General features: G+C 40.0%; 1 protein-coding gene across 2 annotated transcripts in view; it reads left to right on the top strand.

Annotated features, from left to right (window-relative positions):
- lrp1ab (low density lipoprotein receptor-related protein 1Ab) overlaps positions 1–15,825 on the top strand; it is a 348,035-nt gene that overhangs the window by 211,694 nt on the left and 120,516 nt on the right. For both annotated transcript variants that reach the window (XM_060937437.1, XM_060937436.1), the window contains exons 21-24: positions 1,030–1,212; positions 1,307–1,504; positions 1,614–1,859; positions 6,649–6,846. In XM_060937437.1, the coding sequence (XP_060793420.1) occupies positions 1,030–1,212; positions 1,307–1,504; positions 1,614–1,859; positions 6,649–6,846 (825 nt within the window). The remainder of the gene's footprint in view (positions 1–1,029; positions 1,213–1,306; positions 1,505–1,613; positions 1,860–6,648; positions 6,847–15,825) is intronic.

The following is a 15,825-nucleotide window of genomic DNA, read 5'->3' as shown; positions in this document are numbered from 1 at the left end:
CAAGATAATGTGGCCGATTTTATCTTTTCTGTTCTGAATGAGTTTACTGTTACAATAAAAATGTATCTGCTTTAATAAGACCTGTTTTGATATTGAATCAATTCAATTTCATGAACGTGTGAACTATTTCATATCAGTTGAATTATTATTTTCTAAACATATACCGTATGCAGTATTGCACATAAGCTGCGACAGCATCACTTTATAGAAGTTTTGACATCCAATAGTGAAAATTCTGAATTTAGAACAAGGGACTCCTGAAAATTTACTGATTAACTCGGGGAATTAAATTTGATATTTTTGACATGTTAATCATTAATGTACATGAAAGAGAAAGGCTTAAAAGTTATAACTTGTTTTAGTGAAAATAAGTACTAAAATGCACTAGAATGCCGACGTTGGCCCCTGACCCCCCTCATCTTAGTCTGACTTTCAAAAGTTCAGGATTTTTTTTTTCTTTGCTCCACTTTCATCTCTACGTTTAAAGTCGTGAATCTTTACTAGTTATATACTGTATCTGCCCGAGATACACAGGCTTTTCTCTTCATTAACGTAATGTAACGACGACAGCTTTTTTTGCAAACTGATTTGTTCCTTTTTGGGTCTGTATAAATACTCCGTGACATGGTGTACAGCACTGATGAAGTGAAATATTTATCTTTCTCAGCTATTACAGAATAGACATTATTCACTTTATCTTACTGAATTTATTGACTCGCATTCTTTGATTTCGCAACCACTCTGCTCTCCTGTGGATGCGCTGCGTCTGCAATTTGCTCCGAAAAGCCTGTTGCACAAGACCAGATGTACGAGATCAGCGCGCGCGCACACATTTCGAAACACCCTTATCTGCTAACGCTGCGGATGCGGTTGATTTGCTGGTGTGCATAATCTCGGATTTGAGGTATTTCCACATCATGTGGCGTATTCCTCGAAATGTATTTAATGAGTCATTCCTGTAATTGTTTGTATAATGGTTCTTTAGTGACCCAGCGATGTACAGTAAAGTCTCCTCGTTTGACCCTGCAGCTACACGTCCCCCTGGAGGCTGCCACTCGGACGAGTTTCAGTGCCGCTTGGATGGCCTGTGTATCCCCATGCGCTGGCGCTGCGACGGTGAAAACGACTGCATAGACGACACTGATGAGAAGCACTGCGAGGGCGTCACACACACGTGCAACCCGTCTGCACAGTTCGCCTGCAGGGACTCGGGTTAGATACCTCGCCGTGACGACTTAAATTCCTGCAGTGGGTTTGTTCATTTAGGCAGAATTTCATTCTCGTGTCTCTTTCCATTTCCGTGCAGCGAGGTGCATCAGTAAGGCGTGGGTGTGTGACGGAGACAGCGACTGCGAGGATAACTCTGACGAGGATAATTGCGAGGCGTTGTTGTGCAAGCTCTCGCACCACGTGTGCGCCCATAACGATTCCATATGCCTACCTGCGGAAAAGCTGTGCGACGGCAAGGACGACTGTCCTGACGGCTCGGACGAGAAACTCTGTGGTAAGCACCTTCTCACCCACGCCAGTCGATAATTCAGCCTTTTGCTTCTTAAAAACACAGCGTCTTTCTAGTTCTCACTGCAGTTGTTCGTTCCGTCTCGCTGCTGCAGACCTGTGCTCGTTGGAGAATGGCGGCTGCAGCCATAACTGCACCATCGCCCCCGGGGAAGGCATCCTGTGCTCCTGCCCAACTGGCATGGAGCTCGGCTCTGATAACAAGACCTGTCAGATCCAGAGCTTCTGCGCCAAGCACCTGAAGTGTAGTCAGCGCTGCGTCCAGGAGAAAGCCACCGTCAAGTGTGCCTGCTACGAGGGCTGGGCTCTGGAACCGGACAATGAGAGCTGCAAGAGCACCGGTGAGAGAGAGAGAGATAATTCCTGGAAATTCTTTCAACATGCTTTTTAGATGACCTGGGAAAGTTAGTATTGGATTTGTGATGTCACACTTTACAGTAGTGGTTATTACCTCGTATCAAAGTAGATACTCAAGAATTGGCTTTAAGACTTGGCAATTTTTAAAAAAATAGGTATTTGATTTATTAATTTTTATCTTGCCTAGTAGGTTTAAATATTGTACTTTTTATTGTGACAGCTGTATATGGTGTGAATTGTTTGCCCAGCACAGGGCTCATGCCCCTCCAGTTTCTCATCGCCCTGCTCATCAGCAGCAAAACACGTAGCCACGATATTCCTACACACAAACCCAATAGTGTAGGGATTTTCAAAGTGTGGGAGAGTCAGCCCCCCCAGAGAGCAAATAAACAACAGCACCCCCCCCCCCTACAATTTTTGTTGTTGCTATACTTAATGTTCCATTCGTATTTAAAAAAAAAAAAAAGGTTATTGTACACATTTTTATTTTTTTCTTTTACACATTTTAAACATATGAGCTTTTTTAAAACCTCCTTTTTTACACATTTTAAACATCTGTGCTTTTTTAAAACCTCTTTTTTTTACACATTTTAAACATCTGTGCTTTTTTAAAACCTCTTTTTACGCATTTTAAACATCTCTGCTTTTTTAAAACCTCTTTTTTACACATTTTAAACATCTCTGCTTTTTTAAAAACTCTTTTTTTACACTTTTTATTTTGTGCTTTTTAAAACCTATTTTTTTGCACATTTTAAACATCTGTACTTTTTTAAAACCTCTTTTTTTACACATTTTAAACATGAGCTTTTTTAAACCTCTTACACATTTTAAACATCTGTACTTTTTTAAAACCTCTTTTTTTTACACATTTTAAACATCTGTGCTTTTTAAAACCTCTCTTTACACATTTTAAACATCTCTGCTTTTTTAAAACCTCTTTTTACACATTTTAAACATCTGTGCTTTTTAAAACCTCTTTTTTACACATTTTAAACATATGAGCTTTTTTAAACCTCTTACACATTTTAAACATCTGTGCTTTTTTAAAACATCTTTTTTTTTACACATTTTAAACATCTGTGCTTTTTAAAACCTTTTTTTTTTACACATTTTAAACATCTGTGCTTTTTTAAAACCTCTTTTTACGCATTTTAAACATCTCTGCTTTTTTAAAACCTCTTTTTTACACATTTTAAACATCTCTGCTTTTTTAAAAACTCTTTTTTTACACTTTTTATTTTGTGCTTTTTAAAACCTATTTTTTTGCACATTTTAAACATCTGTACTTTTTTAAAACCTCTTTTTTTACACATTTTAAACATGAGCTTTTTTAAACCTCTTACACATTTTAAACATCTGTACTTTTTTAAAACCTCTTTTTTTTACACATTTTAAACATCTGTGCTTTTTAAAACCTCTCTTTACACATTTTAAACATCTCTGCTTTTTTAAAACCTCTTTTTACACATTTTAAACATCTGTGCTTTTTAAAACCTCTTTTTTACACATTTTAAACATATGAGCTTTTTTAAACCTCTTACACATTTTAAACATCTGTGCTTTTTTAAAACATCTTTTTTTTTACACATTTTAAACATCTGTGCTTTTTTAAAACCTCTTTTTTTTACACATTTTAAACATCTGTGCTTTTTTAAAACCTCTTTTTACGCATTTTAAACATCTCTGCTTTTTTAAAACCTCTTTTTTACACATTTTAAACATCTCTGCTTTTTTAAAAACTCTTTTTTTACACTTTTTATTTTGTGCTTTTTAAAACCTATTTTTTTGCACATTTTAAACATCTGTACTTTTTTAAAACCTCTTTTTTTACACATTTTAAACATGAGCTTTTTTAAACCTCTTACACATTTTAAACATCTGTACTTTTTTAAAACCTCTTTTTTTTACACATTTTAAACATCTGTGCTTTTTAAAACCTCTCTTTACACATTTTAAACATCTCTGCTTTTTTAAAACCTCTTTTTACACATTTTAAACATCTGTGCTTTTTAAAACCTCTTTTTTACACATTTTAAACATATGAGCTTTTTTAAACCTCTTACACATTTTAAACATCTGTGCTTTTTTAAAACATCTTTTTTTTTTACACATTTTAAACATCTGTGCTTTTTAAAACCTTTTTTTTTTACACATTTTAAACATCTGTGCTTTTTAAAACCTCTTTTACACATTTTAAACATCTGTGCTTTTTAAAACCTCTTTTACACATTTTAAACATCTGTGCTTTTTAAAACCTCTTTTACACATTTTAAACATCTGTGCTTTTTAAAACCTCTTACACATTTTAAACATCTGTGCTTTTTAAAACCTCTTTTACACATTTTAAACATCTGTGCTTTTTAAAACCTCTTTTACACATTTTAAACATCTGTGCTTTTTAAAACCTCTTTTTTACACATTTAAACATCTGTGCTTTTTAAAACCTCTTTTACACATTTTAAACATCTGTGCTTTTTAAAACCTCTTTTACACATTTTAAACATCTGTGCTTTTTAAAGCATCTTTTTTACACATTTTAAACATCAGTGCTTTTTTAAAACATCTTTTTTACACATTTTATTTTGTGCTTTTTAAAACCTCTTTTTTTTTTTTACACATTTTAAACATCTGTGCTTTTTAAAACCTCGTTTTTACTCATTTTAAACATCTGTGCTTTTTAAAACCTCGTTTTTACTCATTTTAAACATGAGCTTTTTAAAACCTCTTACAAATTTTAAACATCTGTGCTTTTTTAAAACATCTTTTACACATTTTAAACATCTGTACTTTTTAAAACCTCTTTTTTACACATTTTAAACATCTGTGCTTTTTAAAACCTTTTTTTACACATTTTAAACATCTGTGCTTTTTAAAACCTCTTTTACACATTTTAAACATCTGTGCTTTTTAAAACCTCTTTTACACATTTTAAACATCTGTGCTTTTTAAAACCTCTTTTACACATTTTAAACATCTGTGCTTTTTTAAAACATCTTTTTTTATACATTTTAAACATCTGTGCTTTTTAAAACCTCTTTTACACATTTTAAACATCTGTGCTTTTTAAAACCTCTTTTACACATTTTAAACATCTGTGCTTTTTTAGAACCTCTTTTACACATTTTAAACATCTGTGCTTTTTAAAGCATCTTTTTTACACATTTTAAACATCTGTGCTTTTTTTAAAACATCTTATTTTACACATTTTAAACATCCCATAGCATCGTTAGCTAGCACCTCTTGGCAGACAACACACTGTGGCAGTGGAGCATCTTCAGATCCAGTCCATGAAAATCCAAACTTTAAATAATCGTGGTCATACTTCCTTCTTTTTTTGCTTGGCCCAGACTCTGTCTCCTCACTCACTGTAGCTTTAGGTACTAAAAATCGATCCGTTTTGTCTCTGGCAAAGGCTAGCTGAAGTTCGCTAAATGTCCGCAATAGTAACTTTATTCTGGTTTATTTTTCCCCACGTTGCGCCCCCCCTGAAGAACTCTGGCGCCGCACACTTTGAAAAGCCCTGCAATAGTGTCTTAGCGAATCTTATAACAGACTTGCGCTGCTAAAATAATTCATTTGTTTATACTGATCTTCCAATAATTAAGTTATTCGCTGAAGGTGAAGCGAATAATGACGGAGATGAAGTCGAGGTTGTTATTCACCGATATTCACTGAGCCTGAGGCGGATAATTGTTTGAGTATAAATACACAGGCGATTATTTAAAAAAAAAAAAAAAATTCAGACGTCAGAAGCAGCACGCAAATGTAACAACGGCGCGGCACAGACTTGCCACTGATCTACACCAGCTCACGTAAAATACTTTGCTTTCAAAAAGATAAAATAACTCACAATTCCTCCTTGCCTTTGAATAGTTTTCGACCAAACTCCATAGCATCTTTAGTGCTTTTAGGAACAGCCTTTTCTTTCGTCATGTGTAATTCTTCCTCGCTTACAGTGACCAAGCGCTTGGCCGCCGTTTTGCCAAGTCGCTCGAGGCGATTATCGAGAAGTAGTCCGAATTTCTCAACCAATCAGCGCGTGCGATTTCCTATAATCACCTGCGTATTTATACGAAACTGATTTTGTACTGCGAGAAAGCGTGAGAGAACTTGATTCAAGTGAATCCAAATAAAATTGGTTTGTTTTTCTTGAAACGCTCAACCGGCTGCTTGGTAGAGCTCCAATAAAGTTAGTCAGCTGTAAATCCTCACCAAAAAAGTGATGTAATTTACTTTGAAAATGTCATCAAATCACCCAGCTCTAAATGATGGCCTGTGGTTTTGGACAGGGCGTACGAGCAATTACATTTGGCTCGGCCTCTTTCTCGCTTCTAATCTTATGTCCTTTTCAGAATGTTCACGCAAGGGTATTTGAGTGGAAACGCACAATGATATTCACCCCCTTCTCTTTTTTTTTTTTTCCCAATAATTTGTGGGCCATTTGGACGGAACGTTCCGATACACACTCGGAGAGACGAATGATGAGGGTTGAAGTTGAAAGGGTTGAAGGTGCTGTAAATCTAAAATAATTTCCAGCGCTTCATTTCCATGCCTCATGCTGCATTAGGGAAGTGAGCATAAGTCATAAATAAGAACGTAGTTGCTGCTGGATTTAAAATAAGCTCAGAGATGCTGGTTTTTATCGCGTTTACACGGTTTTAGTTGTGTGGGGTGTTTGCTTGTTTTTCGTTTTTGAAATTCGGCTAACCTTAACGCTTTTTCGAGTATGACTAGCTGTAACGAGGAGCTCTGCATCTTCTCTGCCTCCTCTAGACCCTTTCAAGCCCTTCATCATTTTCTCCAACCGGCACGAGATCCGTCGCATCGACCTGTACAAGGGCGAGTTCAGTGTGCTGGTGCCCAGCCTGAGGAACACCATTGCCTTGGACTTCCACCTCAACCAGAGCTCCCTCTACTGGACCGACGTAGTGGAGGACAAGATCTATCGTGGGAAGCTGTCTGAAAACGGAGGTGAGAAATATCGGCGTGTGTGTGTGTGTGTGTGTGTGGTTATACTTGAGAAATAATACAGTACTAGCCACAAACGTACCGTACTGATTTTGCAGATTCAAATCTCGTAACACCTCATGACACGATCTTAACCGTTGATGCTGCTTCTTAAAGGAGCCGTCTGTAGTTTTTAAAGACCACTTCCGCGTGCAATAAATTGCCTTCCATTTACCTCCCATCAGATCTAATTTCTGCGCTTATAATTGCGTATATTTTGTGACTTCCCTTTTAAGGAAATTGCATTTACGAATATTTTTTTCTCTTGTGGGTGGAGCTAATTTCTGACCCAGAAAAAAATACATTGGAATAAAGAAACTCGCCAGATCTGTTACAAGGCAAAGCAGTTTTTCCAAGATATTTTTAAAAGGATATATTATAGTTGTAGTAATCGCAAGCAAAGATTATCAGAAGTTTTTTTTTTTTTTTTTAAAGGGGTCCACGCACCAAAGTGAAAATAAAACAGGTACCCGAAAGCTCGATTTGATCATTTTAATTCAATTTCATGAAAGAAATCCGTTTTGAGAAGGTTTTAAAACTTCATTTTACAATTAAGTCCTTGAGTTAATGGCTGCTGAAAGTGAAAGTTTGAGCACCTCTATAAGATTTATGGACAGGATTGAACATTCAGACCGCACCTTTAATACTCAACTTTCTCCCAGTTCTGCTTGGTGCACTTTTAATCATGTTTCACGTATGAAAAAATATGGGCTTCGTTGTCATCGAAGATGTATGTACTTAGTGTCGCTGGTTGCAGTTAAAGACCTGAATAATAGCCTGAAGGGAAAAGAAGATTAAATCTGAGATAATGGGGTTTAGTCATTTTAGCTGTAGGCTCTGTATGTGTCTGAACAGGACGGTCTTTTATGAAAGGTTTTTTTTTTTTTTTAAATCTTTGCGGTCTATTAGGTGGGCAAATCTTCTTTTTCTTTCTTTTCTTTTACTGAGGTTTGCCACAATAAATACATAAATAGCAAAAGTGGCAGGAGAAGAATACAGGGCAAAGCCCCAATTAAAGGAGTACGCCACCCCCAGGTGAAATTGAGTCAGTCCCTGCAGTCCCTAGAGTTGGATGAGTGAGCCAAAGCGTTTTGTAGCCGACCCAGCCATTGCCCTGATCTAGAAATGCCCCGGTTAGCTTTAGCTTAGCATAGTCGCTGTAATCCGGCGTGTCCAGCTAGCATTGTCGTTACAAAAGTGAATCAAATAACTCAAGATTTTTTATAATTATTTCTCATGACCTGTACATTCACATCGAGTACACATCTGGAACTATTTTCGGCCACAGCACAGGCAAAGCACCGCTGCAGGCGCAAAGACACCACGCAGCACCACAACTTCTGTCAATACTAGGGGTGGGCAAAATTATCAATACAGCGATATATCGCGATACTTTGTCTTCCGATTCAATATCGATACTTAAAATTTGAATATCGATATTTTTTTCAAATAATAAATCATGTTTCAGACGGGTTGTAAATCCAGTACGACTTCCGCACCTCCGCTCCGCAAGGTGTCGCTGTGCCGCTACCTCACTGCAAGGCACTCTTCGTCTTCTCTTTTTTCCCCGGCGGTTGCAGTGAGGAAAAAAAACAAGCAAGCATGGTTGTTAACGTAAACCTAGAGACGCCGCCGAACTTTAAGGCAGATGTTTGGAGGCACTTTGGATTCCAAAGGAAAGGAGAAAAAAAACAGTGAGCTGGACAAAGAGTACGCACTCTGCAAAACCTGTTTCGCTCCAATTAGATATTCAGGTAACACAACAAACTTGCGAACTTACTTAGCACGACACCACCCCGACATATTAGCTCAGCCGGAGCCACCGAAACCCGACCCGAAGCAAACTACACTGGACAGTGCCAAAGTCCTCCCATCTACTTCAGTGATGTGTGACTTACTGTAACTGTGAACTTAATTTTGTCATTTAAGGCCAAAGGCAAGAAGCTGCACTTTATTTTGCATTTTCAGTTTTAGTGTGTGTGAGACACTGCATTTTATTTTGAGTATTTACTCAAAGTTCAGAAGAAACGTGATTCACTGAGGTTTCAGTTCAGTTTCAGTGTGTGGACACTGACCCACACTGCACTTTGTTTCATAATCGTGCTCAGGGAGACTAAGATGCCCACTGCACTTTTCAATGTGTTCCAGACAGTGTGTTGTTCCTGCAAATATGTTGTAACTTGCGCTGGTATAGTTACAATAAAATGGCATGGATAATTAGAATTACATTGTTTTGACTCAGTTTGTCCCATGAATTATCGCTATCATCTGATATACATACAACTCGGATTTTAAGATGCATAATGCATTTACATTTTTCAGTGAACTATGTAGAATATCGCAATATATCGCAGTATCGTATCGTGACTCAAGTATCGTGATGCGTATCGTATCGTGACTCAAGTATCGTGATGCGTATCGTATCGTGAGGTCCTTGGCAATACCCACCCCTAGTCAGTACACCAGTGTTACCAGGGAAACCAGGGTTTTCAGGTGCTGCGCGGTGTCTTTGCGCCTGCAGCGGTGCTTTGCCTGTGCTGTGGCCGAAAATAGTTCCAGATATAAATCCCTTCGTGTTAATTTGCATTGATATGTGTACTCAATGTGAATGTACAGGTCATGAGAAATAATTATAAAAAATCTTGAGTTATTTGATTCACTTTTGCAACGACAATGCTAGCTGGACACGCCAGATTACAGCGACTACGCTAAGCTAAAGCTAACCGGGGCGTTTGTAGATCAGGGCAATGGCTGGGTCGGCTACAAAACGCTTTGGCTCACTCATCCAACTCTAGGGACTGCAGGGACTGACTCAATTTCACCTGGGGGTGGTGTACTCCTTTAACATTCAACCCCTTAACAAAACATATTTAGATGATTAAAAACAATAAATAATGATCAATTAACTAAGTAACAAAAATATCCAAGTTAAATAAATATAGGTCATGGTGCCCGGTATGAGTACAATCTTGAATTATAACGGCTACGAAGTAGTTTTTTGAACTCAGGAACTGACGTAGACTGCTTTATATAACTAGGGAGACTGTTCCATAATTTTATAGTTCGAGGAAAATAGGAGTTAGTGAAATAATCTTGCTTATGCGACGTAAGAGGACAAAAGTTGTTAGAATCATAGTTACGAGTTCTATAATGGCTAGTTGCAGGTGACAAAAACTTGACAAAATTTGCTGTTATTATCCCAACCTTGAATTTGAATAGGAGGACGAAGTCATGTATCTCCCTACGAAATTCTAGAGGGAGTAAATTTAGCTTACACAGCCGGTCATTGTATGTTAACTCTACGGCCGGATAGTTTAGAATAAACTTTGTGGCGCGACGCTGGATGTTTTCCAACAGCTTTCGATGTTTAACTGTACCGGTATAAGGGGACCACAAAGGCGATGCGTATTCTAATACTGGCCTAACTAAAGTCATATACAGTAACTGCCTAGTTGATACTGCCTAGTTTCCCTTAGCACAAAGTTCCTCAATATGGGTAGCCCACGTGAGCTTATTAGAAACAACCACCCCGAGATCGAAAGTTTCAGGGGCTGTTTCCAATACCTTCCCAGCTAGTTGATAATTATTTGGAGTCCCTTTACGTGATCTCAGCTTTGACATGTGCAAAACCTTGCATTTAAAGATGTTAAACTCATCTCAATATCTCTAGCCGCTTTATCCTTCTACAGCAGGGGTGGGCAATTATTTTTTCCGTGGGGCCACATGAGAAACAGAAAATTTTGTGGAGGGCCAGACCAAAAGGCTGAACTAAATTCTGCATAATATTAATTGTACAACCCCGATTCCAAAAAAGTTGGGACAAAGTACAAATTGTAAATAAAAACGGAATGCAATGATGTGGAAGTTTCAAAATTCCATATTTTATTCAGAATAGAACATAGATGACATATCAAATGTTTAAACTGAGAAAATGTCTCATTTAAAGAGAAAAATGAGGTGATTTTACATTTCATGACAACAACACATCTCAAAAAAGTTGGGACAAGGCCATGTTTACCACTGTGAGACATCCCCTTTTCTCTTTACAACAGTCTGTAAACGTCTGGGGACTGAGGAGACAAGTTGCTCAAGTTTAGGGATAGGAATGTTAACCCATTCTTGTCTAATGTAGGATTCTAGTTGCTCAACTGTCTTAGGTCTTTTTTGTCGTATCTTCCGTTTTATGATGCGCCAAATGTTTTCTATGGGTGAAAGATCTGGACTGCAGGCTGGCCAGTTCAGTACCCGGACCCTTCTTCTACGCAGCCATGATGCTGTAATTGATGCAGTATGTGGTTTGGCATTGTCATGTTGGAAAATGCAAGGTCTTCCCTGAAAGAGACGTCGTCTGGATGGGAGCATATGTTGCTCTAGAACCTGGATATACCTTTCAGCATTGATGGTGTCTTTCCAGATGTGTAAGCTGCCCATGCCACACGCACTAATGCAACCCCATACCATCAGAGATGCAGGCTTCTGAACTGAGCGCTGATAACAACTTGGGTCGTCCTTCTCCTCTTTAGTCCGAATGACACGGCGTCCCTGATTTCCATAAAGAACTTCACATTTTGATTCGTCTGACCACAGAACAGTTTTCCACTTTGCCACAGTCCATTTTAAATGAGCCTTGGCCCAGAGAAGACGTCTGCGCTTCTGGATCATGTTTAGATACGGCTTCTTCTTTGAACTATAGAGTTTTAGCTGGCAACGGCGGATGGCATGGTGAATTGTGTTCACAGATAATGTTCTCTGGAAATATTCCTGAGCCCATTTTGTGATTTCCAATACAGAAGCATGCCTGTATGTGATGCAGTGCCGTCTAAGGGCCCGAAGATCACGGGCACCCAGTATGGTTTTCCGGCCTTGACCCTTACGCACAGAGATTCTTCCAGATTCTCTGAATCTTTTGATGATATTATGCACTGTAGATGATGATATGTTCAAACTCTTTGCAATTTTACACTGTCGAACTCCTTTCTGATATTGCTCCACTATTTGTCGGCGCAGAATTAGGGGGATTGGTGATCCTCTTCCCATCTTTACTTCTGAGAGCCGCTGCCACTCCAAGATGCTCTTTTTATACCCAGTCATGTTAATGACCTATTGCCAATTGACCTAATGAGTTGCAATTTGGTCCTCCAGCTGTTCCTTTTTTGTACCTTTAACTTTTCCAGCCTCTTATTGCCCCTGTCCCAACTTTTTTGAGATGTGTTGCTGTCATGAAATTTCAAATGAGCCAATATTTGGCATGAAATTTCAAAATGTCTCACTTTCGACATTTGATATGTTGTCTATGTTCTATTGTGAATACAATATCAGTTTCTGGGATTTGTAAATTATTGCATTCCGTTTTTATTTACAATTTGTACTTTGTCCCAACTTTTTTGGAATCGGGGTTGTATTTCTTTATATAAAGCAATAAATAACATTTTTACAAGCTGCTAAGACGGGTAAGAGTATGGAAAAACCGAGGTTGCCTTACAAAAAATGTCATTTATTCAATCAAATTTCCCAAAACAATGGTTAACAAAATGTCAAAACGCAATAAAGACATCACAATATTGTCTTTCTACTCCAAATATCAAGCAAGATGCATCATATTATAATGATGATGCCCACATTTGTAGTTTAATCACCTCATTTGGTGTTTTTCAGTTTTCCGGATCTGCTCTCCGCAAACTAAACACACGGCTTTATCTCTGACTTCAGTAAATAAATATTTAGCAGTCCATGTTTTGTTGAAAGCCCTGCATTCGGCATCTACCTTTCTTCTTTTTGCGGACATTTTGGGGGCTAAAGTCTTCTTGTGACCTGCTCGCAACAACGTCGATTCGGTGTAGGTATCAGATCTATAGATCGGCTCCGGCGCCTGCTGGTGACGTCACACGATGTGATTGGCTGGACTGTTTGAAGGATGACGTACAAGTTTGTGGTTGGTCTGGACAAATTACGGAAGTAGTTATCGTGGGATTAGATTTCGTTGGATTTCATGTCTTGTTCATGTCGCGCGCATTGCATTTTTGTTGAACACAACTTCAAAATAAAAGCAATGCACATTCAGTCCATGCATGAGGTAAAATTAGAAAATACGTTTCTTTTGTAATTTCTAATTAACCTTACGCGGGCCGGTCAGAATGAACCAAAGGGCCGGATGCGGCCCGCGGGCTGTAAAATGCCCAGGTCTGATCTACAGGGTCGCAGGCAAGCTGGAGCCTATCCCAGCTGACTACGGGCGAAAGGCGGGGTACACCCTGGACAAGTCGCCAGGTCATCACAGGGCTGACACATAGACACAGACAACCATTCACACTCACATTCACACCTACGCTCAATTTAGAGTCACCAGTTAACCTAACCTGCATGTCTTTGGACTGTGGGGGAAACCGGAGCACCCGGAGGAAACCCACGCGGACACGGGGAGAACATGCAAACTCCACACAGAAAGGCCCTCGCCGGCCACGGGGCTCGAACCCGGACCTTCTTGCTGTGAGGCAACAGCGCTAACCACTACACCACCGTGCCGCCGAGATGTTAAACTGCATGCCATAATCCATACTCCAGTCATCTCATCTCATTATCTCTAGCCGCTTTATCCTTCTACAGGGTCGCAGGCAAGCTGGAGCCTATCCCCAGCTGACTACGGGCGAAAGGCGGGGTACACCCTGGACAAGTCGCCAGGTCATCACAGGGCTGACACATAGACACAGACAACCATTCACACTCACATTCACACCTACGGTCAATTTAGAGTCACCAGTTAACCTAACCTGCATGTCTTTGGACTGTGGGGGAAACCGGAGCACCCGGAGGAAACCCACGCGGACACGGGGAGAACATGCAAACTCCGCACAGAAAGGCCCTCGCCGGCCACGGGGCTCGAACCCGAACCTTCTTGCTGTGAGGCGACAGCGCTAACCACTACACCACCGTGCCGCCCTACTCCAGTCATTAGGTGGGCAAATCTTCCCTTCAGTATATGCCCTTAATCATGATTGCACTGTAACCACAAAACATCAGCCTGCTGCGTTTAAAGGACGACTCAATGATGTATGTGAGCGTCCGAATGACAGCGTTCTCAAAACTCACTCGTTCCAAACCCGCTGTGCAGACGAAAGTGTTCAGCCCTGATTTCAGATCCACCTCACAGCCAGTGGAAAAAGCAGTGCCAACATGGCTGCCAGCAGAGAAACAAAGCAACAAAGAGCTTTTCTCTTCGACTTTCCGAGTGCAGAGGCCACCTTGTCTCCAGCTCCACAATAAACAGGCTGAACACTGGCCTGGCTTCCTAATTGCTCGTGTGTGTGTGTGTGGACAGGCTTAATGCTGCACACATACTCTACTGTACACAGCCTATGTGAAGGACAAGGGAATGTGCTAGAGAACGCAAAACTGGAGATGGTTTATGCTCAGTCGCATCAATGGTTACAGAGATCCAGATAGGCAGCGATGTAGCGCTCCAGTGCAGATGTGAGCAATGTAAACTTCCCAACGTGCAGGAGTGGAACTTGGTCTTCCTTCCATCTTTTCATCGTGTAGTTTTCCAGTTTTGCGTTTTAGCTTTCTTCCAAAAGCCAGACTTAATTTAGTGAAAATTTTAACCATGATCTGCAAAAGAAATAAATAATATCCATGAGGAGTAGGTGTTGGTTTTGTTTTCGAGCTGGCGGTCGTCTTGTATGGTCATAACACTTATTACAGTATATTACATTACATTATACCCCACTAGGATGATTCGGATTGGTCAGAAGGTTTTGATCAACTTAATAACAGCAGCTCTAACAGTAATATTTCCTAATAACTTGATAAGTCAAATCACAAATTTACGTCAATGCACTCATTCTAATTTTATAATTTCTATAATAACTAAAGCCCGGCGCACACGGGTGACTTCTCATCGCAAGCGTATTGCAATTTTTGGGCACAAGTCTCCCCTCTCGGGTAGACCAGTGTGCGATTTGGGGAGGGGGGGTGGAAATCACATGACTACTTCGCGGACGGGGATTGGCTTAGCCTTTGGAGGTGATCGCAAAGACATGCACACGCGGCAATATCTCTGCAACAAGTCAGTGACTGGTTATTTATTTATTTATTTATTTGCAAAATATCAAGCATGTTTGATACCTGCGATCTGCCGCGAGCAACAAAAAAAAAATCGCCATCGCAAATATCCCCGCACACACACATTTTTCGCTTGCATCAAAAACTTGCACGACCAAGCAACGGAAAGTCGCCTGTGTGCCTTGCTTAATACACAGTGACTTAACGATATACTGTATGTGATGATTTGCGATACATATTTGACAATTCGACAAATGGATCACGATTAAAATCAGGCTGTGTAATCTTAGATTTTCCTCGCTGCCGAAGGTGCAGTAACTTACAATAGCAGGAATGCACGTGACTTCACCGTAGGTGGAAGTAACACAGCTCTAATGCCATGAAAACGCACAAAAACAGATCTAAAATGAGAGCGCGCTGCTGTGTGATGGACTGTATAAATCGATTTAACAAGAAATCATCCATCCGTTATCCATAGCCGCTTCTCCTTTGCAGGGTCGCGGGCAAGCTGGAGCCTATCCCAGCTGACTATTGGGGCTTTTCCACTACCAACGCGGCTGAGTTGGGCTGAGCCGTGCGGTGCTGAGTCGAGCTGAGTGGGGCTGTTGGGGTTGCATTTCGACTACAACCGCGCTGAACCGTGCTGGCTGGAAGTGGGTGGACACATTGGGTGGAGTTAGCGAAAGTGGGTGGACGTCACGTGATGTCGTTAGGCGGCGCAAACAGTGACATCAGTGACCTTTTAAGCGGTAGTCTCACGACCCGGATAGTAAACAATAAACATGGAGGACATGGAGTCGTTAGTGTTGCTGGTCTTGGTGCTGTGGCTTGTTGTCACCGACAACGCCAACAGATACTGGCAAGAGTGTATAGATGAGGCGAGGC

This window comes from Neoarius graeffei, chromosome 13 (assembly GCF_027579695.1).
Source record: "Neoarius graeffei isolate fNeoGra1 chromosome 13, fNeoGra1.pri, whole genome shotgun sequence".
In the NCBI taxonomy this organism is placed as follows: Eukaryota; Metazoa; Chordata; class Actinopteri; order Siluriformes; family Ariidae; genus Neoarius; species Neoarius graeffei.
Note: the sequence above shows the minus strand (reverse complement) of the source record. Positions and strands in the feature narration are given on the sequence as shown.